General features: G+C 42.6%; 1 protein-coding gene across 38 annotated transcripts in view; it reads left to right on the top strand.

Annotated features, from left to right (window-relative positions):
* Positions 1-26,845, top strand: part of LOC147020161 (CUB and sushi domain-containing protein 3-like) — a 1,491,173-nt gene that overhangs the window by 913,823 nt on the left and 550,505 nt on the right. For all 38 annotated transcript variants that reach the window (XR_015061662.1, XM_085895237.1, XM_085895221.1 and 35 more), the window contains one exon: positions 8,140-8,278. Coding sequence is in view for 37 of the 38 variants with exons in the window: in XM_085895237.1 (XP_085751363.1) it covers positions 8,140-8,278 (139 nt within the window). In the remaining variant the exon portion in view is untranslated. The remainder of the gene's footprint in view (positions 1-8,139; positions 8,279-26,845) is intronic.

Raw genomic sequence — 26,845 nt, 5'->3', positions numbered from 1 at the left:
TACTTTATCTGTTATTTCAATTCCAGATAAGCCAAAATTGATGCCAGCGAGATTCAAACTCGGGACCTGTAGTTCCACAGGTGTGCGAGTTAACTACTGAGCCGTATGGTCACACACCATTGAGCATGAAGACAAAGTATGTGTTGCAATTGAAATGTATGGTGAATAATCCCATCTGCACGAAAGCAAAATGGCTGCCGCCATTTTGGGGTTGAATGTGTGTTTTTTGTTGGAAAACGTCCTTTGAACGAAAGTTTACAAAAGTCATAATACCTACTGCAAACAAACAACTTGCAAGGGTAGGTTTGCAGTCAAAGAAACGCACTCACGCCATCGCCGGATAGAGAAGAAGCGCAGACCAAACCGGTTCCTTTGCCTATTAATATACAGTATGGATTATTGGACCATAACAACATCTATTAATTCTGTTACATACTCGAGTAATGTAACTTTTGGACACCACATACCCTTTCAGACCCCTTACCATCCTTTAGGCCCCATTGGACCCCTTTGGCCCTTTTAAAGACCCCTTATTTAAAGGCCCCATAGACCGTAACACCCCTTATTTTCATATATACATATATATATATATATATATATATATATATATATATATATATATATATATATATATATATATATATATATATATATATATATATATATATATTGTTATGGAAATGGCCCTTAGTATGCTATTAAATATAGAATTAGCCCAGACCCCCCATTAAATGCATGTTTAGCCAGGTTGTTCGGTAATTTGACGTTACATGTGTGTCGGGAGGTGTAGGATGCATGTTTATTGTTCGTACATTGGTGGTGTACTGGGGGCTTCTTCTTCTTCTTCCTTCCCCTCTCCAGACGAGGCCCCGCCCGGTCGGCTGGGAGGGGGATTGGCCTGGAGAGGTGAAAAAAGCTAAAGGGAGGAGTTTGTCGGCTTTGTAAAAGGGGCGCGCCACAAAAAGACAAGGTGGAAAAAACTGAGAGGATGGAGTTGGGCAGTCGGCTTTGAGGCGAGCTGGGGCTTCGAGGCGAGCGAACAAAGGAAAGCCAGTGGTGATTCTGAAGGGAGAGAAACTAGACCTGGGCGCACCGGGTCTGCCTTCTGTGACCTGGAGAAGCGAGCCAGGGCCGAATGAAAGGCAGGGAAAGGACTGCATGAGGTCTGTCTGCCCTCGGCTCGATGAGAAACGACTGGTGGGAGTCGTGATCTGCTGTGTAGGGGACGGCTGTGTCTGTCTGCGATCTGCTTCGTGAAGGAGGCCTGGTGAACAGGCCAGGCCTGGACTTGTATGCTGGACCTTGTGTGAAACCAGCTGAAACCCATCATCAATCTGACGGTCTTGTGCCGTCGACATTGCGCGGGGCCAGAACGTGCTGAGGAGGGCGTGCGCAAGCGGTCCCTTGAGAATAAAGAGTACGGCGCCGCCATCTTGCCACCCGGCGTGCTCGAGCTTGGGGCTCGAATCCGTGAACATCAGCTTGTGACGAACCGCATTCGGGCTTTTTGACACTTTCCTCTCGTCCATGAAACATCACCAAGTCCTCTGTCTTATCTGCATGCTGTCCATGTCCTGTTTGCATGTCGTTTAAGGCTCTGGGAAATACCCCCAACCCCTGCAAAACTCCATCACGTTTGGACATACACCCACTCCAAACCCCAACCTCCACGTGTTCGGTCTGTAATTTTGAATGGCCCCTCAGATAAGACATGGTTAAAAGGTTGGAGATGTCCATAATATTGTAAGAAATGAAATATATCTCACCTGTGATTGAATATTTATGTGAAAGTGACCAGAAACCATTTGAAAATCAAAAAATTAACGGTTGCGAAGATTACCAGTTCCACCCACAATGATAACTTCTCATTGAATTTTTACATTGAATTCCCATTTCTTGCAATAATACACACTCCAAAAAATTGCTCATTTGAGGTGAGGCTTCTATGATTAAATTAATAGAACATCTCTGATCAAAAATCAAATCACTATGTTAACTTGGTTCTTTTAAAGTATAGATGGATATTGGGAGGTGTATATTTGGTGAAGTTAGCTCAATGCTCACCTTTTTTTTTTTAATGCAAACTTTCTTTCACCCTTAAGAGTTATGTTATTAGATGAGCAGTAAAATTTCCTTTAAATTGATGTCGGTTCTGGTTGTACAATGTTCAGTTTTTGAATGATTAGTGCATTTGAGATGTCACTTGACTCCTTCCCCAATCTAACTGATATATATGTGTGTGTTTGTGTGTGTGTGCCTGGTGTTGGCTAGGATGGCGGGCTTGGGATCCTTGGGTCCTGTGTTCAAATCCTGCTCAGCTGTTGAATTAATAACTCGGCCTCGGTGTCGTTAACTCGGCCTGTTATCCTTCCGAGGTCGGCAAAATGAATGCCAACATACTGGTATACTCTGTCAGAGTGGCGATCCGTCCAGGATTCTGCCCAATAGCCAAGGACACTTCTTCGGCAGTTCCAAAGCTCTGCACAGAGTATGGTCCCAATGTATGGATGGGGACACACATGCACACGCACACGCACACACGATCTCTGGATCTGAAAAGTGTCTAAATGTTTGAAGATTGATTATAAGTGTCTAAAGGGTCTAAATGCGTATGAAGGAATCTAAAGGGCGCAAAGGTCTAAAGAGTCTGAATGGGTGTGAATAGATTTCAAGGGTGCAAAGGTCAAAAGGTTCTTAAATGGGTGGAAGGGGTTTAAAGGTGTCAGGGGTCTTTAAAGGGTCTAAGGGATATTTAAAGTGTTTCCGGGGTCTAAAGTCTTTGATGGGTCTTTTGGTTGAAGGGGTCTAAAGTGTCTTAAGGGTGTAAATGGTGTAAAGGGGTCTCAGGGTAAAATAGCAAAAGGGGTCTAAAGTGTCAAAGGTGTCTCTAAAAGATTTGTCAGTCTGAGAAGTGTCTAAACAGTTGAAGGTGTATATTTCTCTCAAGGGTCTAAATGGGTGTGAAGGGGTCTGAGGGTGAAGATGCTTTGGACACTTTAAGACCATTTAGACCCCTTAGACACTCCTTGAGCCATTTAGCCCCTTTAAACACTTTAGACCCCTTTCAGACACTTTTGACCAGTTTGAAAATGGAAACAAAATTCCCACCAAAATCTTTTTGACCACCTTTTTCATGCACAATTCACCTCCCATCACACCGCAAGTTGCAATGACAAATCAAAACTGATATTGGAAAGTGAAACAAACTTCACATCTATGGATCATCAAATGGGAAACCAGAATGGAATGCTGTGAGAAATACTGAATGAAAATTGCCGAAAGCAAAGCTATGGGGAGTATCGAGAGAGGGGGCAGGACAGATGAAGTGACATGGCGAGAGATCGGTGCTCGGAGGTGGTCAGTTAGCATGGAAAGAACTTTGGTGATCTTCGGTCAGGTGGTAGGCCAAAAACGTGCCTAAATCCATTTCCAAGCCAAACTGCAATAGTTTAAGCCTCGTTTTCAAGCAATACTTCAGAGGTACAACAAGCATGGATTGGAAATCTTAGCTGGTGGAATGGAACGAGGTCGTCGATGTTACTGGCTTCACCCACTGCAGTATCTGCTCACTGAATATTTATGCTGAATTCCTGTTTCTACCAAAACACACTCAAAGCAATTGCTCATTTGAGGTGAGACATCTATGAACCCACCGGAGTATCTCTGCTATCATAGAATAATACAAATGGTAAAATTGGAAAGGTAATAATCAATTTACTTGGAACCAAAATGTGTTCCTTCAATCACAATCTTGCCTCTTTTAAAAGCCTGAGATTCTGGAGATTAGGAAGAAGATGTGGCACCTTAAGCTTTCATGCAGCGGTTCCAATTTTATTTTTCTCTGACTGCAGGAACCCTTTACATGGACACGGGAGGAGCACACAAAAAGGAAATTCAGCAATACTTCTTAAAGCAATATAAACATATGTAAAAGTACACGGAATGAGCAAACAAACAACCACATTCACGACAACAACGATTGTGTGTTATAAACTATTATTTTTCATGCGTTTTACCTCATTTTACATCCTTAATGTCAACCATAGATAGACGTGCAATATATTTGTGAAGTACAACATGCCGTCTTTTGATTAAACCCGTCAGTGAAGCGATGGGTGGCACGCCTAGTACTATAAAACACGGGCTGACAGAATATGTGCACTTCCCTCCGAGCTGTCTCGCCTGCGTTTGAATTTCTCCCCTGGTATAAACTGCTATCGTCGTTTTCAGCATGCAGGGTGAGGCATCAATGTGCGTGTGCCATTCGTTGGTGGGATGTTATGCCGAAGAACCTGTCTGCCAACACTGGTTGCTGGTGGATGTTAAATATCCCACAGTGTATTTCATAAAGAGTAGGCGGGTTATCGCCAGTACCCTGAACAAATTACAAATTCCTGCCATAACTTTCATGCCAACATTAACTTGGCAAGAATGACACCATGCCAGTACCCCCAGTGTGAATTTATGGAGTCTTTCATCCTGCAGTAGTTTCAAACAGGCTGATGATTATGAATGAAATAAAGCCCGTTAACCTTATGAATGCCTTTTAATATCTCCCAAAGTAAAGTATGGACAATTTCTTTTTTCAACTAAAGATGGGGTTGTGTGATGTACTTTTATCCTGTCTATATCTGCTCACTTTTAATGATCTCATGCCTGTACCTTCTCCAAAAGGTCATTGTGTGACTCCTCTGTTTGTTGCTTTGTTTTTCCATATGCCTCAGTCGATGGATAACAAGGACAAATGTGTCCAAGAGCCGCGTCCTAAAGGTTTTGTCTTCACCAGAAGAAGAAGAAGAAGAAGAAGAAGAAGAACAACAACAACAACAACAACAACAACAATGCGGAGCTCTCTTAGAGCCAGCATTCGCAACGCGGCTAAAAATTAATTACAGAAAGTCGAAACAGCATTTTGATCACAATAACAATAACAACAACGTCCGATATTTCGTCACGTGCCTTGATGGAGCCAATAGCGAGACCCGTCATGGAGGCTCCTCTTCATGACGAGAAAATCGTGTATTTACGAAATTACAACACATTAAATGGAATAATCTTTAAATAGTAACGTGAACTTTTCGAAACTTAAAAGCAAATGTCCAAATATATTTAAAAGTTTGTGATAGACGCTCTCAAAAGGCACCCTCAATGCGAGGATGTGTACAGGTGTTGAGTATTTCAGGAGATCCGGATCCTCTATATAAAAGAGGTTTGAGTATGGAGTTGGGGAATGAGATTTGAGTATGGAGTTGGGGTTTGAGTATGGAGAACGTCCTTAAGGTTTTGTCTTCACAAGAAGAAGAAGAAGAAGAAGAAGAAGAAGAAGAAGAAGAAGAAGAAGAAGAAGAAGAAGAAGAGGAGGAAGAAGAAGAACAATGCGGAGCTCTCTTAGAGCCAGTGTTCGCTGCGCGAGACGTGGCTAAAAACACGACTGGGATAATATTACACAAGTGTCAGTATCAACTTAAATGCCGCAGTTATGGCATTTTTGGCCTACGTCTTTCTGGAACCTGCTGGCCAGCTCTGCCATTTGACTGAAGCTGATTTCGTAGTTTATTCAGGGTGCCGCTGTTGACACCCTGACTCCACGAGTAAGACACTGCAGGATCTTTCAGGTCCAGCAACTACCAGTATTCTCAGACTATCCTGCAACTTGATGTCCTTTTGATTGAAAACGTGCATGCAGTAATGCATTGCCATATATGTGAAACACTAGGATGACAGTTTATAAGTTATAACTGGGTCAATATTCCAGCACATCCTAGACAGCTCCTCTAAGCTATCCTTCCAACCTTATATTTTATCTAAATTATACCTAAAAAAACAAAATACACACTGAAGTGTCTTGGACCATTGAGATAATTCATTTGTAGGACTTTTTGTACTCCCCTTATATCTTTGAGCCACATGATAATTAAATAAACTGCCATAACACCCTTAACTTGGTGGCTTTTAAATGAACCTGCCCAACACCCCCATCCTATTCAGGCATTCAATTAGAGGATACAGATTGCTTGGCATTCTTGAAATGTAATGTGTGTAGAGCTCGATCAGAGGTAAAACATTTAGTCGAGACATACACTTCATTGTCTGAAACCAACTGTCATTCTCTGTTCATTGCTGTAATGAATATAATTATTTAAAATCTCAGTGGCATTGAGAGGGTGAGTATGTTCACTTGTCTTGGCTTCAGTGGCAAAATACATCTTAAATGCCTTCACTTGCCTTGGCTTTTATGGAATAAGATGCCGGCAAAGTGTGGGCCATACTTTGAAGAAGTGAGCTTGTCCCGACGTGCATCACATGGTGTGTATTTCCTCTAACTGCCTGACAGGTAGCCGTGCATCAGATTGCTGGTGAGAATGAATGATATCATACCTGTTCTCCCTAAGACCTCGTTTATCACCAGTGCATGATCTTGCTGAGAATGAGGGATACCCAACAGAGCGAATGCTGGCTATTGAAACAGTTAGTTGGTCCACTGTGAGTGCTTTACCCGTACACATGTTGCCAAACAATTGGTGTTAAAAAAACAAAATCCTAATTTTTATTCTCCAGAAAAAATAACAAGGCCAAACCACTCTTAGCAAAAAATCAATCTCGCGTTGCTCTTTGATATCCTTTCATGAAAGACGAAATGTAAAAAGCAGAATAGATTAATGCACTTGTTAACCCCATGCTTTTTGGAGAAAAAAATGGGGAAATATTGCAATCCTGTCTGTCTGTCTCCCTGTCTGTCACACTATCTTCTCCTCAATGGCTGTGCAGAAATTCACCAAACTTAGTAGTTACGATCAACACATGGCAAGAAGGTGAGAGGGCGGTATTGTTTCTGGCACGTTTGTAAACATTTTTAACAAAATTTTATAGATGCACTCTACATTGGGGGACGCACGTAATTAAATACGTAATGATATTTTGTATTTGATGCCTGTTTCATGCCCCAAAGGGTAGGGACTTAACTTTTTTCAGTTTTGACCCCTGTGATATTACCTCGAAATTTAATATTAGGTCATTCCTGGTGGAACCTTTTTGCCATTTGCTTTAGGTGGGATATGTGGGGATTTGTGATGGCGTGCCATCGACTTCATAAACTCGTGACACTTCTCATAAGCCATTATTGTGGGGCAACTTAGCTAAATATAGCATAACAATTGTGCATTTTTTGAGGAAAGCACCAAATTTGGCACACTAGTAGCCGATCGTATTATGAACAGATTTGTGTATTGGGCCATTTCAAATTCAGCCGCTGATGGCTGTGGCAGACATTTTCCACTGCCATGAAAAATTTTGAGATGGCCCAATATCCAAATCTGTTCATAATATGATAGGCTATTACTAGTGTGCCAAATTTGGTGCTTTCCTCACAAAATGCACAATTGTTATGCTAAGTTGCCCCACTATTAGTTTTCCAAGCAAAGATAGTCGTTTTCTGAACCGAGATAAACTGAGACAGAATCCCACTGAGTTTAATATTTGTATTTTTACCCCACATTCCCCCATCACCAACCCAGCCATGAGTTATAAATTTAAACCAAATGCATGGCCCACTAGCATCGTGCTATGCTATCATACCAAACGGAGCAGTGGGGAGCTTGATTTGGTGCTGTAGCCTCAGATCATGACATTATCAGAGAAGGCAATTACAATAATGCACGGTTGTTCCTGTGCTGGTGATAAACGGAAATGAGGACCATCTATGACCAAAAACTCCCATGATGGTGCTCCTGCTTTCAACAGATATGAACTATGATTTGTCGCCATTGAGTCGGCAACAGGAGATTGCTGTGTTGGTGCAGATGGAAAGAATAGTATGCAAAGAGCACACAGTTTTTTGATAAGGGTTACAGCCACCATGATGAAAATTCATGTTTAACACCTTCACTTGCATTGGCTTGGAAGATAATGAGATGCTGGCAAAGTGTGGGCCATCCTTTAAAGAGGTGTGCTTGTCCTTACATACAGTACATCAAACGATATTTATTTACTCACTAACTGCCTGACAGGTGAGCAAATGTCCTGCACATCCTTAATGGCAATGTGATTGGCTACTTGAATAATTTGTAAGTAAGTATACCACCTCGGTGGCTCTGGCCATCCATTAGAATATAAAGGTTTGCTTGCTTGTTTGTTGTTCAGCTCCCTGTGGAGGACACCTCACAGCCCAAGCCGGCACCATCCTGTCTCCTGGTTGGCCGGGCCCATATAAAGACTCACTTGACTGCAGCTGGGTGGTTGAGGCAAGCCCTGGACATGTTATCCGCCTTGTTTTTCAGAGGTGAGTGTGCTCAGACCCTGACATGCCTCACTAGTCCAGCAATGGTCCTTTTCACATTGTGGGTTACACAATCCCAACGGGGATGTTTTCCACATAGCCTGCTCAGCACAAGGGGGAATAGCAATCCACCACTATCCGAAAAGGCTGCAGTCCTGGGATTTTACAAGCAGCCAAGTCATTGTGTGGTGGTCACGACTATTTTCGTATTACCTATCAGTTTCTCCACATACATTGCTGCCTGGCTGAGCTTCATGCTTTTGGCTTTACGAATGCAGCTTATTGTGGCTCATGGAAGGGCAGAATTACCAGGGGTGAAGGATCAACACATACAATAGTGATAAGCCAAAACAGTGGGATGACAACAAACAGATGCATCACAGCACAAGGACAGGAAATTGCAGAAGGATGAGGACACAATCTCATTGGGTATAGTAAATCTCAGACATTGTTTTCGAACAAAAGTGATTTACATTTGCACCCATATCACAAAAATTTTCCATTCCTTACGAAGCTTGCCGCATGTACAGTTCATAATGGATGTGTTTGAGGCCAGATTAGCTGGATCTGCACTTGTAAACCTGTGATAACACTCGATGTGCATTCAAATTCAACTGCGCTTGAAGTGCTCGATTCTTTCTTGAAAATGGTTGTATGGACTCGTACTCGAAAGCTAAAGGGTAAGTGCACTTCCTCTGCAACGTCGTGTTGGAAATTTGAGAAGCTGTGTAATGGGTCAAAAACCGAAATTTTTGCATGACCATTGATGAACAACAACAACAAATAACAATAATCATCCATTGTAGGTGAGTAAATTTTTTGGTTGTGCAATTATGCAGTTTGCCTGCTCCAATTAAAATACTAAGTACTTGGTTTGTGTGCGAGTGAGTTAACATTCAGCTTTGTTCAAATAGTAATCATTAAACTGGCTCTGCTGTCTGCTAACATCTCTACTTAACACCTGCTATGGTATCGTTCACAACAGTAAGATGTATTGCTGGGACCTTGGCAATGGAGACTTGATTAAATTAGACTTGGTTGGAAATTACGTCGGCTCACAATATTACGTACAAAAAATGGAAAAGTCTTGGCGACCCACACCTCCCCTAAACCCTTGCATCCTTTGCCCTATCCCATAGATTCCCCTTTTCCTCCTAGATACCCACAAACTCTTTTGTATTTCCTTTTCTCCCTAATGCTAACCGCTTTCCTTCTTTTTCTCAATCCTTTGCATCAGCTTTGTATTTGAATGTCGAACTCCCCCTCCAAACCCCAAAGTTGCTACATGGCACATCGGTACTTGTAGAATTTTCTGTTTATTCTATAAGTACATGGGAAATGGATTGCTTTGCAATTGATTTTGTTTCAGTGTCTTTGCATCACATGCTTTGGGAGCATTGCACGACTTTCCTTAAGTAACACTGATAAAAGTGAATCACGACTGGATCTCCACCACTTCCATCGAGAATAAAGAATTACATGGGATTATTTCATAATATGGCTCAGAATAAGTTTTACAGTCACTTTTATACTTCTTCTTGCGTATGGCAGCTTAGCTGCCGGGGGAGCCATCATTTCTTGGAAGCGTGACTCTGTCGCTGATGCAGTGCCCATCTACCAGTACATACTGGTACTCATTTTGCTGACCTTGGAAGAATGACAGGCTGGGTCAACCCCCTGGTGTATTAATTCAGTGGCCAACGGGGCTTGAACTCAGGATCCTAGGATCTCAAGCCACCACCCTAACCACTAAGCAAACACCACACTCAGTCACTTTTATACGAAGGATCATGATACACACCCATTGTTAAAATATTATATGCATGATAAAACATTCCTTCCCTTTTCAAAAAAGTTTCAGTCCAAACTGCAACTTATTATAATGGCGTCAGTAAACTGACTCACTGCCGGTAACATTTTTGACACTTCCTGGAAATGACTGAAAAAAAGACAATTTCTGTGTTGAGTTTCCCTGTGGGAAAACTTTTTGCCACCCTCTCGAATAACTGAGTGATGCATCGCTGCTGAATGCTAAGCCAACACCTCATCATGCTGACATCATGATTTCATTTCACCCTCACTATTTTAAACTCTTCGCCACAGTAATCCCAATTTGAGGAGTTGCAGGGATTTGCTCAGTTCTTACGTCTCTGTGGGATATATTAGTCCCTGCCGGTTTCACCCGATGGGACTAAAGGTTCGTTCTCCGTCCGTCAGTCTGTCTGTCTGTGGTTTTTCAGACTTTTTCCAATACCGTTAACATATTCAACTGAAACTTGGTACATGATTTTATTATAAGAAGTTACAGAATGAGTTTGAGTTTCAGGGCATTTCGTCAATTTTTCACAGAGTTATGCCCTTTTTGGGATTAGAAGATATCACATTGGTAGGGGACATATATTGCAAAGCAATTCTTGCTCTTATTTATTATGATGTCCACCATCCGACGGCTCTTGTGGATGAAAACTTGAGTGCAATGCTTGTCCTTCTCCATGAAATGCATACCTTAATTGTAAGGGTCTCCTCTCAAGGATCAAACTACCGGATGGATTAATGTTCTGCCTTCATTACACATGAAATCCAAATAATAGTAAGTATTGCTTTTAGCCTCATCCTCTGTCGAAATCATCTCTGGTAAGCCATTCCCAGAAATTTTACATTCAAATTCAAGTCATTCAGGTCTCCGGGAAAATTGAACCAAGGTTGATCGACACAAATTACAAACTACTTGACTTAACCAGTTTATTGTATGTTCATTTTATGTCTCTTGTTGTATATTGGCCAAAAATAATTAAAAGCATTCCGTGCCTGTTATTCTTATAGTGTATTATCTGGATAAATATTCTCGAGAGAGGCACCAATTGGAAGTTGAAGCATTGCTTTTATTCCTTCAATGTGTGAGGCTGTTTGTTCTAGAGCACAGAATTGACCATTGTTGAGCCAATACATCTTTTTCAAGGATACAGTCAAGGCCAAAAATATTGGCACCCTTGCACTTTTTTCAAAAAATGCCCCATTTCTTCCAGAAAATTGTTGTAATAAAAATCTATATTTTTGTATACACACCTGTATTTCTTTGGTTTGCAGTGGAACAAAACAAAAAAGCTGGAAAAAAATTACTAATTCTTAGCTTATTCCACACAGAAATCCTAAAATGGCCTGCACAATATTATTGGCACCTTTTAGAAGTTGTTAGAAAGAATTAGATTTCAAGCAGGTGATTCTCCTTTACTTTGGAATTGAATTCACCTGTGGTGAGATGCAGGTGCCTGCAATATAAAAATCACTCATTCAACCAGTTTGAAGAGAGAAAAGGAGTCATTCTGCTGTTTTGTGTCACTGTGTATACCTCAATGAGCATGGACGAAAGAGAAAAACAGAGAATTGGCAGAGGAAGTCAGACACAAGATTGTATCCAAGCATGGACAATCTCAAGGCGACAAGTCCATCTCCAGAGACCTCGATGTTCCTGTGTCCACCGTACACAATGTTATCATGAAGTTTAAGGCCCATTGCAGTGTAGCCATCCTCCCTGGACGTGGCCACAGGAGAAAACTTGATCGAAGATTGCAGCGAAGGATTGTTCGAATGGAAAAGAAAACACCTCGATCAACTGCCAAACTGATTCAAGCTGAGCTTCAGACACAAGGTTCGACAGTTTCAACTCGCACCATCCGTCGCCAACTCAATGAAAGGGATTCTATGGTTGGAGACCCAGGAGGACCTCACTGCTAAGAGAGAGACATGAGAAAGCTCAACTGAATGCGTGTTGTGTGTTGCCAAAACACACCTGAATGAGCCAAAATCCTTCTGGGAGAATGTCCTGTGGACAGATCAGACCAAATTAGAGCTTTTTGGTAAAACACATTTCTATGTTTACAGAAAACAAAATGAAGCCTTCAAAGAAAAGAACACCTTCCCTACAGTCAAAGATGGAGGAGGTTCAGTGATTTACTGGGGTTGCTGTCCTGCCTCTGGCACTGGGTGCCTTGTTTGTGTGCATGGCATCATGAAATCAGGAGATTACCAAGACTTTTTGGAGTGCAATGTTCAACCCAGTATCAGAAATCTGGGTCTCCGTCGAAGGTCATGGGTCTTGCAGCAGGACAATGACCCCAAACACACTTCAAAAAGCACCCAGGAATGGTTCAAGACAAAACGCTGGACTGTTCTGAAGTGGCCAGCAATGAGTCCAGATCTAAATCCCATTGAACACCTGTGGTGAGATCTGAAAACAGCAGTTGGGAGAAGGCACCCTTCAAACCTGGGAGAACTGGAGCAGTTTGCACAAGAAGAGTGGGCCAAACTGCCAGTGGAGAGATGTAGGAAGCTCATTCATGGCTGTAGGAAGTGCTTGAAAGCAGTTATTTTGTCCAAAGGCTGTGCTACCAAATAAATCTTGGGTGTCAATAAATTTTTCAATGCCATTTCTTTTTTATTTCCTGATTTAAAAGGATATACCAAGTTCAGAATCAAAAACAAAGGTTCGGTAATATTAACAGTGAAATAAAGAATTGTGGAGACCAAATACTTTTGTGAATTTCAACTTAGTTTTGGAGACAATTGTGAGTTATTTGAAAAAAGTGCAAGGGTGCCAATATTTTTCACCACGACTGTACGTGAAAGCTTGGACACGAGGATGCCATTTGATCCACGCCGTATACTTTCCCGATTAACTTTATCTACTAATTGAATTATGATTATATCTCACCATTAACTTAATATCCATATTCGTTAATGATGAACTTAGAAATCCCAATTATTCTCTCCAGAGGGAATTTATCCCCAAGTTATCTTCAATGTCCATGAACTAAATACAGATGTCATGGTGGGCTTTGCATTCCCCAGCTGAAGGAAAACATGCTCTAAGATACAGCAACCCTCCTACCCCCTGCTAGCACTTCATCAGAACAGTGTTTTAGTCGGATTAAAAGCACCATGGAAACAAATCCATAACTAGACAGCTAAGATGTGAGCTGGCTTCCAACTGAGATATCCTACTGTTCTTCAGCCAGCAACACTGTCTTCCATCGAAGTCTTTCATATAAGTAATGACCTGGCTCGACTCTGCTTCGCTTCTGAGATCTCATGGAATCAGGCACTTTCAAGCGGAAAAAGGTCGTAGGCGTTTCAAATCCCTTTTTTTTTTAAACAAAGTGCCACAAAACTCAGTTACAGCCAAGTAGCAAATTATCAAAAGTAAATTCTGAAGTTGTAAGTCACATAACAATGAAAGTATGATTCGGTTTCTGTTAATACCAGACATGCCTAGCCATTGCTTCACTGATGGGTTTAATCAAAAGGCAGCATGTTGTACTTCACAAACATCTTGCATGTGTATCTGTGAATCTCAATCCGGATGTAAAATGAAGTGAAACACATGAAAAATGGATCTTTCATAAAACGTTGTTGTAGTTGTTGCTGTCGTGGTGGCTGTGGTTGGTGTTGTCTGTGTTTCTTTCCAAGTACTATGATATATATTTTCTTTTGCTTTCCTAAGTATTACTACATATAATTTTGTGTACTCCTCCAGTGTCTGTCACGTTATTCCAAAGGATTCCTGCTGTCGTAGAATCATAAAAATGTTACCGTTGGACCGACTGCATTAAGCTCGTAACTCAGATTCTTCTTCATCATTGCCAGAAAGAAGGGCTTTTCAAACGGGCATCAATATGTTTCAAGAGATACAAATTTTTGTTCCAAGTCAATCAATTTTTTAGCTTTCAAGCCAAGTAAATCGATTATTAACTTTCCAACGGTCCAATTTTTAGCTCACCTGGTTGTTATCGTAGGCGTGACAGAATCACAGACGGACGGACGGACACTTCTTTTCGTAATAGACGCTATCTTTATTCGGCTCAACCCCAGTCTGCCCACTTCATCATCTCCTACTGTTCCCATTCTATCACTGATTTACATTCCACTTACAATTTATTTTGCATAAATCATGCATGAGCTGTGGAGTAAGGAAGAGGCTCAGGATGGATTGAAGGGAAGTGAGAATGTGCACAAAGTGCTTCGATGGCATCATGCTAACCTCCATCCTCTTAAAATTCTCATTCCTATGCTTCTAATTATTACCTCTGCTACCTACTAAGGTGAAGGAGTTTATGTTTTCACCCTTTTCTGTCTGTTTGTCTGTCTGTAGACAGGTTGGGTGGGCAAGTTGGGTGTGTGACATGGACGAAATGTTTAGATTTTGGTGAAGACCCCGATCCGGATCCGACTACTAGAATTTTAAAAGTGATTACTCACCATTGTGAGATAGGGCCAAAAACGATATATAGCACGATATCTCAAAAAATTGTGGACGGATTCGGATGAAACTTGGTGGACACGTTGACGGTGTGACAATGAAGAAATGATTAAATTTTGTTGAAGATCCAGAACCGGATCTGATAATTTTTAAGTGATGCTTCACCATTGAGAAATAGTGCAAAACCGATATATATAGCACTATATCTCAAAAAGTTGGGACGGATTAGGGCAAAACTTGGTGGACACTTTGGGTGTGTCGCAAGGACAAATTGATTTTATTTTGGTGAAGATCCGAATCCGGATCTGGATACAAAAATTATTTAATTTTTAAAGTGATTCCTCACCTTTGAGATATAGGGCCACAAACGATACAGTACCGTATAGCATGATATTTCAAAAATTTATTGGGCCCGATATGTTCTTGTAGATCGGGCATTACATGGTGGAGTTATGCGCTCCACTGAATGCCCTTCTAGTATTTCTATTGTGTTCATGACATCTCTTTTCCGAATGCCTGATTCACACATACAACTCATTTTCACTTATCCGGACTTGACACGAGTCGCACCTCAGGACCTAGTAACGAAGAGAAAAGTGATGTCATTGTTTTCGCCCAGAAACTCTTACCTTGTTCTCTCCCCAGTCTATGTTTAATGTTTGCTCTCCACTGCCATCTCTCGGTCTTTCTCATTTCTACGTCTGAATCTTTCCTGCACCTGTTGAGACCCTCCCCCCCCCCTTTCACATGTGACTCCTCCCGTGCTGTGATGCATCCATGCATTCATATCCTGTTTGCCCTCCATACTACTTTCATTCCGTTGATCCTTTTCCCCCTACAGTTCTCTCCTTCCATGACCCTGAGCACCTATAGATTATAAAAAGGTGTGGTACCATCTTTTTGGGCTGCAAGGATGACTTGGAGGTATACACAATCACCTCTAAGCTTTCTATCCTGGGTTGAATCTCAACCCAGTTATAAACTGTCATCCTGCTGTTTCACAGGCAAGAAGATTCATCAGTGAGTGTGTCATCCCTGGTGTGGATGTTAAACTGGGAGTCCCATCTGTCAGCATTGGTTGGTGGGCGTTAAAGATCCCATGGTTTTCTTTGCAAAGAGTAGGCGAGCTATTGCTTGCCATGACTAGTGCTGGGAAGGCAAAAGCAAACCACCCAGTATAGCCCTTGCCAGGAAACAGTTTTGGCAGTGCCAAGGCTCCGTAACAGAGTGTGGTGCATCAGAATTATAATCGGAACCATCCTTTTTACTTTGTTTCAGACTAACCAGCGAGAAGGTTGTTCCAGATTAATTCCAAATTTAGTGATCTGTGAGACACTTTATTTTGTCCTCCATTGTTGTTCTTGTGCAAACCGGAGTGCACTCAAGGACTCCATGGATCATGTTGATATCGAATGCTATGTTTTCTCCACAAGGACGACGACTGTGGTTTTTTTGTTTGTTGAATACAGCATCGTGTCACTGTTTCACACCAGCGGCGTTCATTTTGCATCTAATTGTGCACTCCATTTCGATATTGACACGCAAATTAACTCTCAAAATTGTTTCAAGTTAGGCACGGTGAAAACAGAGTCCAAGAAAAATGCAATCGATAACAAGCGAGCACTCTGAAATGCATGCTTCACAGTACGTCCAGTTAACAGGTGCTTCACAGTACGTCCAGTTAACAAGTGCTTCACTTCGCTGCAGAATGCATAAAGTAGAGCGGGGATTTCTAGTGATAGGAAAATGGATTCCACAAAAACGGACACATTTTACTCGCAAACCCCACGAGAGGCGTGTGTTTATATTCAGTGGGGTTACATGGAAAAGCAATTACAAGGGTTAATTGAAAAGTTTTGGAACTGCTGGCATGATTGAAAATGGAGAAGCAACAAAAAGAAAAACTTTCCAATCTTCCTTTCAAAAGAGGTTCCTTGTGAGTTTCTGCACTGCGACCAATTCTTTGTCCTTTTGTTGATTCTCATTTGTTTGAGAGTGAAATAGTTGATTAATGTTCATTCGAAACATGCTCCGAGTGCCATGGTGTCATCTTATTAATGATATCTACAAATATAGGAGAATTTTGATCCTCAACCCCTATCCCCAAATCCAGCATAACTCGATGCACACCCCTTTGATACTCGTCTCAGTCGACTTCCTCCCACATCTCACATTCCTATTACCTTCTTCCTCTCTCCTTAACTCAACACACCCACCCCAATCTCTTCCTTTCGTCAATTACAATTTCATCATTTTAGATGCTCCATACAAACATGTTAGATGACACGTTATTTATTTATTTATTTTACAAAAAACAAGCTCACGTGAACTCCTTTATCTTTGGTGAAAGGTGTTGGGCAGTTGATGAAAGTGTCATTGGAACATTCGCCATTTTTAGGTCATCTCTACCGAGATGACGTAATAAAGCCGGATCAAACGTCCATCCGTCAACAATTTTTCTTTCCGATCTTGATGAAACTTAGTATGTGGGTAGAGGTCGATGAGTGTTGCACAACGATATAACTTTTGTCCGGGTTCAAGGTCATGAGGTCACGTAAGTTATAAAAATCGCCATTTTGAAAACCTATCTAGTCTGCCATTCTACAAGATATTCGGCAACTGTTTATTGATTATGATAGTAAAAAATATTATCTTGTACCTAACTGGACAGATTTTTGAATTTCCTTCCCGTTTGATCGTCACGTGATCTGGAAGATGGCCAAAAACGCCGATGTGATTCACAAAGAAGGAAGGAAGGAGAAATGAAATATAAATATAAAACACATTTTTAGCCTTTTATATTTATACATTTTACGCCAAGGGTGCAAAAGTTTCAAAACCCGAAATGCAAACGTCGGCATTTATTTTCAAAATATAATTTTGTGCGCGCGCCAAAATGCCGAGTGATCTTTAACCAAACTGCGCAGTCCGAGCTGCACAGTAGAACTGCGCAGTAGTCTTCGGTCATAACTGAACATTGAGAACTTGTGGTATTATAGACAGATGACCATCACCCCCACACGGGGGTAATTTTTTTTTAGTTCACGATTTCAAAAGATTTCCTTTGAAATAACACACCGTAACACCATCAGAATGATGGGTGCACAAAACTCAACACAACACAGAGGATTCTAATACACACAAGGTTATGGACAAGCCGGTAGGCGACATGGGTGGTCGCTAGATTAAGGCGAATTTGAAATATGTAGATAAGAGAACACATCAGATGGCATTTTTGCCGTTCATAGTTCCATATAGGAACATGACGAGCAACTGTCCATTCATCATTTGTGTTCGATTCCCTAACCCTACGTTAGGCAATCCCAATGCAAACGTTGGGGTGAAAGCATATAGTAATATAATTGCATACTAGTCATGCAGTTTTTGACGGATCGGGCTGAAATTTTTTGACAAAGAGGTTGATTATAGTGCGCATAAAAGCCTGAATGCCGACTTTTGATTTTCAAAAAAAATATATTTTTCGGATTTTTTAAAAAAAAATTCAAAGTCCCGTTGCTCGGCAACGGTGGAATCCATAGCAACGGTGCTCAAAAGCATAGAACGAGATCATGATATGAACCTACCAGTCAAGTTTCATCAAAATCGGTTGACTCGTCTGGCCTCCAGAGCTGTCCATTACATACAAACAAACAGACAGACGGAAAAGCTGAGACGAAGGGTCGTCTAGCGACCACCCAATTATGTCCAATTAATCATTTTGCAGTAAGACAACGGGAACGGGTCGAGACAGGATTCGAAACATGAACGTGTCAAAACATTCGACGGGATTTCTTTGATGTGCCTGAGGCGTCAATGCAAAATGCACAAACATTTGGTGTATAAGCACAGCCTCGTTTGCTTCCGAAATTATAATTAAAAAAATAATTGGGCAGTGTATAGGCACAGAACGCTGGCTTGATTGCTCGATGCCTCGGAAAAAAAACGACTCTGGTTATGTAATGAAGCCAAAACATGGCGATTGCTCATGTGCATGCACACATGCAGCTTTGATAGATTCCAATTCCACTAGGCCATGAATGAATGATCCTGATTGGCTGGAAGGCTTGAAGCATGAGGCCTACACAAATGCTGTCCTCAGAATGCCTGTAACGCCAATGGGCTGCAACCTATCGACATTTGAATATGCTTTTAACAGTCGCTTTTGGTCTTTTTCACACTGAAGAGGAAACTTTTATGGAAGGCATGGCGATTGTGAATATTACACTGCTGAATATGTCAGGCCTAACACAGCAGCGAAATGGCAGACGTATGATTTATTTATTTCAGTGATGGAGTCATATTCCATTTGTGGGTGGACCCCCTGGTGTTGGCTTAGTGGTTATGGTGGCTGGCTTGGGATCTTAGGGCCTGAGTTTGAGCCCCGTTTTCCACTGAATTAACACAAGGTGGGGTTGACTCATCCTGTCATCCTTCCGAGGTCAGCAAAATGAGTACCAGTGTACTGATAGAGGGGCACAGCATCAGTGGCAGAGTCGTGCCCCAATTAAATGATAGCCAAACAAGAAGTAGAAGAAGAAGGTGGACTCAGGCCAGCTGTCCAACCAAATGGTTGTAATGAAACATACATACACATTTTGAAGTTCAGCTCATTACATATAGATGTCTTTTTATGTTGTTTTTGTATTTTATTTTTTGACAGGGTGTAAAGCTCATGGAACAGCTGCACCGTAAATCACACACACACCACACACACACACACACAAACACACACACACACACACACACGCAAATTCATTCAAACTTGACTTGACTTCATGCAAACACAGGCAATGAGTGAGCTAGGGGAAGAGACGTACCTTCCCGGGGCGTTCTGGGTACCAGGGACACCATAGTTATGACGTTGCTTTTCTTTTCATAATAAGCTGGGCAAGTAGGGAGGAATTTCCTCTTTACCATGCTCTATCCATGCACAATAATCAATGCTCTGTCCCTAAAATAATGAAAATCAAGCAAGCAAGCAGCACATACCATTTTAAGAGTCTTTGGTATGACTTGGCTGTGGTTGGGAGCTACCAACCTCCCAGACTCAGAGCGGGCGCTCTAACCATTATGCCAGCATGGCTGGACATAGTGCTTATTGTTTAACAATGAAGGTGATCCAAAAATGTGCTTCATATTTTTACCATATTTTCCGGTGTATAAACAGCATTTTTTCATCGGCAAAAAAGGTAAAAGTTGTGGGTGCAGTTAATACACGGGTACAGAAAAAATCAGTCTTAAAAACGATCAATGCTGAATTTCAATTATATTCCAAATGAACACTTTTGTTTAGCAGTTGGAACTCCTGTTAAGCTCAGTTCCACTGTTTAAATTTTGAAAATCGGTTCAGGTTAAGAGTTTGTACAGCGTTTTATTAACCGTGTGCAAAAATTAAATGAAGCCAAGCTCGGAAACATCCGGAGACGCCTGGAGACACCCTGAGTTTAGGTACGTGGCGTATGTAGAGCCTCGCAGCTCTGAAAACGCAATTAAACCCAAAGTAAGGAGAAGAACACCTGGTCTGGGTGCACATGCTCTGGAGTAGTAGGCTGGATGACAGTCTCTCCCGATGATGGAGCATGCTCTTCCTGGATGCATTCATTTGTTACACAACCGATGACACCAAAGCGCTACTCTGTCGGACGAACACCGATCTCGTCGTCATACCAGGCGGGATGACATCGTTCCTGCAGCCCATTGATGTGTCCATCAACAAGCCGTTCAAGGATGGGCTACGTCGCTGCTGGTCAGACTGAATAATGAGTGGGGAAAAAAACCAACACCAAGAGCGGGAGGATGAGAAAGGTCGACCTTCTGATGATCTGCGGCCGGATCGTCGAGGTCTGGGAGGAGATACCGTCGGACATCATCAAGCGAGCATTTCTGAAATGCTGCATCTTCAACAACATGGACGGCACAGAGGACGACATTATTTGGGAGGAGGAGGCTGCAAATGACGATGACAGTGACGGGGACTTGCTTTACCCTTATTCGGACAAGGAGTTATGTACCGTCTTCGACGAGGAAAGCGTTGATAAGGATTTCCTCGGGTTTAGCTGAAAAGCTTCATCAAACTGAAATGGCCCAATTCAGGGCCACAAATCCACATGAAACATGTATGATACCGGAATGAATCCCTTTTCTTCCTTTTTCTAGAAACAAAACTAAATCCTCTTTATGATATTAAAAAATAGGAAAGAAAAATTAAAACTTCTTGGTGTCTTCTCTTCTCTCTTCAACTTCTGGAAAATTATAATAAGTCTGTTTGACGAAATTAAGCAGACGTACGTAAGCATGTTAATACCTTCGTCACTTTGTTCCATACAAAGTACAAACGTTTATGTACAAACGTATTTAGATCTAGATCAGAAAATACCAGAGAGTTGGTGTCAAAGCCACCCAATGCTCGCCTGTTTATACATTTATCGTTTTTAAAAGACTAGTCTAATAATATTTTTTATAAAGCATTGCAGTGATGTTTGATCCAAATAATTTTAAAGCAATATATGTATTTGTAAATTGTAATCAGTAAAAAATAGTGTGGTCGATGAAAACATTAGAAAGGAAATAATATACACCAAAGGAACCTCCCTGCCAAATATCAGCATCCGAGTACACATATTAAATGAATGGCAAGCTTCTAAATAACTTGCACCAAAAACTTAAACATTTTCACGCTCACGCTCACGGTCACGCCGGGGGTATCGCTATAGCTCTCTGTTCTTCGAACAGGCGAGCTAAATATGATCAATACATTCATTTATTTTGAGGGTGAAAAACAGGGGTGCGTTTAATACACGGGAAAATAGGGGACTCACTCACACTCCATAGTTGTGCAATATCCACGTGAAGTTTTATACTTTAAACTTGTTCAGGAGTGTAACAGTTATGAGAGGCATAAACATTCATTTCTATCAAGTGAAACATTATAGGGCAATGTTTGCTTTTCCCTTTGGGGCTCATCAACTTCGAGCTCAATATTTGAAGTTTGAGGCAGTCAGGATGTATATTAAATCTGAGGGATATCTTTGGTTATTCTCACCAATATGGGAACAACAGGCAGACATGTTTGGAAGTGATATTGTAACGATCCACTCCTTGTTGATGATTTTAATATATCCAGTTTGGTATTTGAAGGATCTTGGTGCCGAATGACAATGCTTAGCTATGTTAGTGTTAAAAAATTATTTTAACCCTTTGAAATCACTTTCAGCTCCCCCTCCCCGGGCTCCCCAGAGAAAAATCCGGCCGCTTGGGAATATGGAGGTTTGAATAGCAGTTGGTAAGATGGCCGCTGGGATTCTAAGGGTTAACCTTTTTCTCTTTAAAAAAGCGCTTCACAAACACAAGCAAAAACCTGCCAGTGGTCCCGAAAAACAAAACATATATGGGATTACCATACAATCTGGTACTGCAATACTAGGATGTATGTGCTTTTGCATTACCATGCGAGCTTTGACCTTCGGGTGGAGGTGCATGTGTATTGGTTTGACAAGCTTTGTTTTACTGTGTACTTTGTCTTGGAGCCAAAGTACAGCTGCTTGGCTTTGTTATAATGTTTGGTTATATTCCTTTAACCTTCCTTCCTATAAATAGGTGCTGCTCAACAGTCAGTCAGGGATTTGAAATGTGTCTGCCAATAAATGGCTTTGAAAGCTTGGACAGCCTAATAGATCAACGATTATTAGTGCAGCACCTAATACCGCAGTCGGCAGTGGCAGGGCGAGGAAGGGTGTTGTGTATTTTTCACAGAAAACAACTGAGCCAGATTGTGTGTGTGTGTGTGTGTGTGTGTGTGTGTGTGTGTGTGTGTGTGTGTGTGTGTGTGTGTGTGTGTGTGTGTGTGTGTGTGTGTTTTCACTTGTGCGTGCAATGCTGCAAGGATGGTGTGGAAGTATGCACACCAGCCTCAAAGCAATCTCGCCTGTGTTTGAATCCCGACCACGCTATCAACTGTCATCCCAGTGTTTCACAGACAGGGAGATTCATCAATGTGTGTGCCTTCTCTTAGAAGGACGTCAAACTGGACGTCACATCTGCCGGAATCCATCGCTCTCCCCTCCTCACTCTCCACTGTCCTCACTCTCCACTTCCCTCACTCTCCACTTCCCTGACTCTCCCCTGCCCTCACTCTCTCCTGCCCTCACTCTCCCCTGCCCTCACTCTCTCCTGCCCTCACTCTCCCCTGCCCTCACTCTCTCCTGCCCTCACTCTCTCCTGCCCTCACTCTCTCCTGCCCTCACTCTCCCCTGTCCTCACTCTCCCCTGTCCTCACTCTCCCCTGTCCTCACTCTCCCCTGCCCTCACTCTCCCCTGTCCTCACTCTCCCCTGCCCTCACTCTCCCCTGCCCTCACTCTCCCTGCCCTCACTCTCCCCTGCCCTCACTCTCCACTGTCCTCACTCTCCCCTGCCCTCACTCTCCCCTGCCCTCACTCTACCCTGTCCTCACTCTCCCCTGCCCTCACTCTCCCCTGTCATCACTCTCCCCTGTCCTCAATCTCCCCTCCCCTCACTCTCCCCTGCCCTCACTCTCCACTGTCCTCACTCTCCACTGTCCTCACTCTCCACTGTCCTCACTCGCCACTGTCCTCACTCTCCCCTTTTCTCCTCTCTCTCCCCTGCCCTCACTCTACCCTGTCCTCACTCTCTCTCTCTCTCTCTCTCTCTCTCTCTCTCTCTCTCTCTCTCTCTCTCTCTCTGTCTCTCTGTCTCTCTCGCTGTGTCTCTCTCTCTCTCTCTCTCTCTCTCTCTCTCTCTCTCTCTCTCTCTCTCTCTCTCTCTCTCTGTCTCTCTGTCTCTCTCTCTCTCTCTCTCTCTCTCTCTCTCTCTCTCTCTCTCTCTCTCTCTCTCTCTCTCTCTCTCTCTCTCTCTCTCTCTCTCTCTCTCTCTCTCTCTCTCTCTCTCTCTCTCTCTCTCTTCCACCCCTCCCCCCTCCACCTAATTCCCCACCCCCTGTGTTAAGGGGATTGCTCAGGACTGAGTTTTGTTTTGAATTTAAAACGGCTTCTCCAGTGTTGCATGTACGAATCAGATTTGGAGTGAGCTGACCAGAGGGGTGCAAAGGTTGCTGCATGTGTGAGCATACATGCATGCTCACACAAGGATTGTTGCATTTCTTGTGTTATACCCTTCACATTTGGCTTCAAAACCTGAACCACTAGGTAGCAGCAGATTTGGATTCAGAGTTTCTTTCTCCTGGATGAGCTGCCTTCCGGGGTAATGAGCCGCGTCTTCTCAAAGCATCTGGTTTTCAGATACCAGTGATTCGTTTTTCATTTCCATACCCATTGAGAGGGCTAAACACGATATTAGTGTGATGTCTCAAAAAGTTGTGGACGGATTCGGATGAAACTTGGGAGACATGTTGTGTGTGTGACAATGAAGAATTGATTCCATTTTGGTGATGATCCAAATCCGGATTCAGATTGGAGGGTTTTAAAATTTTTTTATAAGTGATTCTTCACGTGTGCCGGAGTGGCGACCCATCCAGCATTGTGCCCAATAGCCCATGAAACTGCTTCTGCAGCATCGTCGCTCTGTGGAGTATGGTCCCAATGGATGGATGGATTGAGAAAAACCCCTCCACGAGAAGGCTGGTGCGAGGCTGGACTGTCAAAGATTGTTTGAGAAACTGAGCCATTGGAGTATTTTAAACACCATGAGAGCTTGTCCTCAATGTCACTCTGTGTCATAAAAGTCCATGGGTGTCATTACAAAACTGTCCATATTTATATGTACTTTTCTTTGTGTAGTCCATTCCCTTGGGTGGCTTTTGGCTTTGTGGCCAGCTAAATTCCAAAAAAATAAACTTGCCTTTCTTTACTCTAATACTGATCCAAGTATGTCTTGAGTCTTGTATTATACCTAACTAGCAGGGTAACTGTCTCCGACGGGTTCATTGATGTGTCACCTTGAATGAGCAATTTTTTTGTGTGTATTGGTAGAAACGTTAATTCACAAAAACGTGATGCACAAAAAGGTTGTCAAAAACGATTTCCTGTGAGTGTTTTTTTTTTTTTTTATTCATTCAAGTTGCAAAATGTATGGACCGAACAATGAACTACCCCATCTTGTCAAGGATACCAACTCCCCACTCGCGGCGGTAGCTGAGATTACCCGTGACAAACGTGACTCTCTTTTTATCGTATAGAATATAATAGATGGAAGACAGATAGATACAGTGGAGAGATAGATCGATAGAGAGAAGATAAATGCTGAAAGATGTACATATTACCTAACTGCACAATGTTATTGATCTGTTTCTACCTCTAACTTTACACCTCGTTGGAATTTACTCAATATGTAAGTGAACCATTTGCTCCTTGATGTTTGCCCATTTCTGTAAAGCTGATCGCTGTCCTGTGAGCTTTCCCCTTTTCTATCACACTTAACCTTCTCCTCATACCCTCAAAGTTTACCTTGCTGAAATTTAATAGCCTTGCTCTGCTATCCCAACTTTCGAAATCTTTCCAGAAACCTTGCACAAAAAATGTTGTGGTCGCTGTCGTTTAAAGCTCTCCTCCCGCCACCTTCTCCTGCATATTTTAAAAGAGGTCTGACACCACACTCCCCCTCCTGGGACTATCTTCATTGTGGTTGAAAGCGCAAACATGGGCTCGAGCGAGAATTTCCACACTGTTCCTCGCAAATTAAAATCACTCGTAATCATTACTTCCATTGTGCTCTTTCCTCACACCAGAAGCCTGATAAAAAAATCCCACAAAAATGTCAAAAACTGTTTTTTGGTACTCTGGTGATTGTTTTGCACGTTATTTATGGCACATTGTAAATTATATAATAATAAAAAAATACTCTTTAGATCTAATGAGATTCATTCATCAATTTTCTCCCAGATGTGATATCTCAGGGAAGATTGTGTGTGTGTGTGTGTGTGTGTGTGTGTGTGTGTGTGTGTGTGTGTGTGTGTGTGTGTGTGTGTGTGTGTGTGTGTGTGTGTGTGTGTGTGTGTGTGTGTGTGTGTGTGAATAAGAAGAAGCCACAGTCATTTTGAGCCTGAATAAGCCTGAAAGGTGTTTTACACTTATTGTGATTGCTCTTTAAGTGTTTTCACATTTGCTGTTATCATTCGATTCAGACGTGTGTGTGTTTGTGTGTGTGTGTGTGTGTGTGTGTGTGTGTGTGTGTGTGTGTGTGTGTGTGTGTGTGTGTGTGTGTGTGTGTGTGTGTGTGTGTGTGAATAAGAAGAAGCCACAGTCATTTTGAGCCTGAATAAGCCTGAAAGGTGTTTTACACTTATTGTGATTGCTCTTTAAGTGTTTTCACATTTGCTGTTATCATTCGATTCAGACGTGTGTGTGTGTGTGTGTGTGTGTGTGTGTGTGTGTGTGTGTGTGTGTGTGTGTGTGTGTGTGTGTGTGTGTGTGTGTGTGTGTTGTGGGGATCCGCCGCGTTTGGCGTGCGGATGACCGTTCTAGCCAAATCGCGGTCGCACGCCCACTGAAGGCCGCAATCCAGTCGTGACTTTCCGGACCAACCCCAAAATCCAGTCATGGATGCCTTGACGCATCATAAACTAGCCAATTATTCTGTCGACGCATTACAGGGTGGATCGCCGAATTATCGATGTACCTAATTATTCGCGCGGACAGAAATACCGGGAGTTTATACCTCGACGGGACTTGTACGAAAACGAGCCGCTTAAGCGTGCTCGTTTCGTGTGCGAAGCCGAGCGGTTTTAAATCGCCAAATCCCGTCGGACCAAATGATCACTTTTATCGGCCTTAATAGCCAGTTAATTCCCGATACATGCCATGGCAGTCATTACAGGAAAGGGATGCAACGAGCAGGTTCACGTTCAACAATGGGGGGCATTTATTTTCACACTCGGCACGTAAGCAGTCAATGGGGGATGGGGACAAGACACGAGCAAAAGCCTACAGCCGAGTTGTATTCGGAATGTACAAGCACGTACTTACTCACAATTCTACTTAGAGACAAGGCACCACAGACTTTCATACAAAAACCGAAGAAAGAAAAGACACGGGCTCGTAAGCCTTTAATATTCCTCAGAGCCGGGATGACCGAAAGGCTCCGAGAGGCCGGGCAGGTTACCTCGCCGTCCTGGTGGCGACTCGATGGTCTTCGGATTGGCGACCCCTGGAGTCTCCATTCGGTCCGGTGCGTAGCGAACGCGCCAGTCGCTTGGGCGGCTTGACGAGCAGTTTGTACGGCTGCTTGGTCGGCCTCGGTGGCCTGGCTTCGTCGCGGCCCATTTTTGGCGAGCCTGGCCGGCGACGCTTCGGAGGAGCGAACGGGTCCCTTGCTCTTTCAGAGTTGATGCTCCTCTCGACCC

The sequence above is a fragment of the Eptatretus burgeri genome, chromosome 9, assembly GCF_056783735.1.
Source record: "Eptatretus burgeri isolate ZD-2024b chromosome 9, Ebu_testis_v1, whole genome shotgun sequence".
Lineage (NCBI taxonomy): Eukaryota > Metazoa > Chordata > Myxini > Myxiniformes > Myxinidae > Eptatretus > Eptatretus burgeri.
Note: the sequence above shows the minus strand (reverse complement) of the source record. Positions and strands in the feature narration are given on the sequence as shown.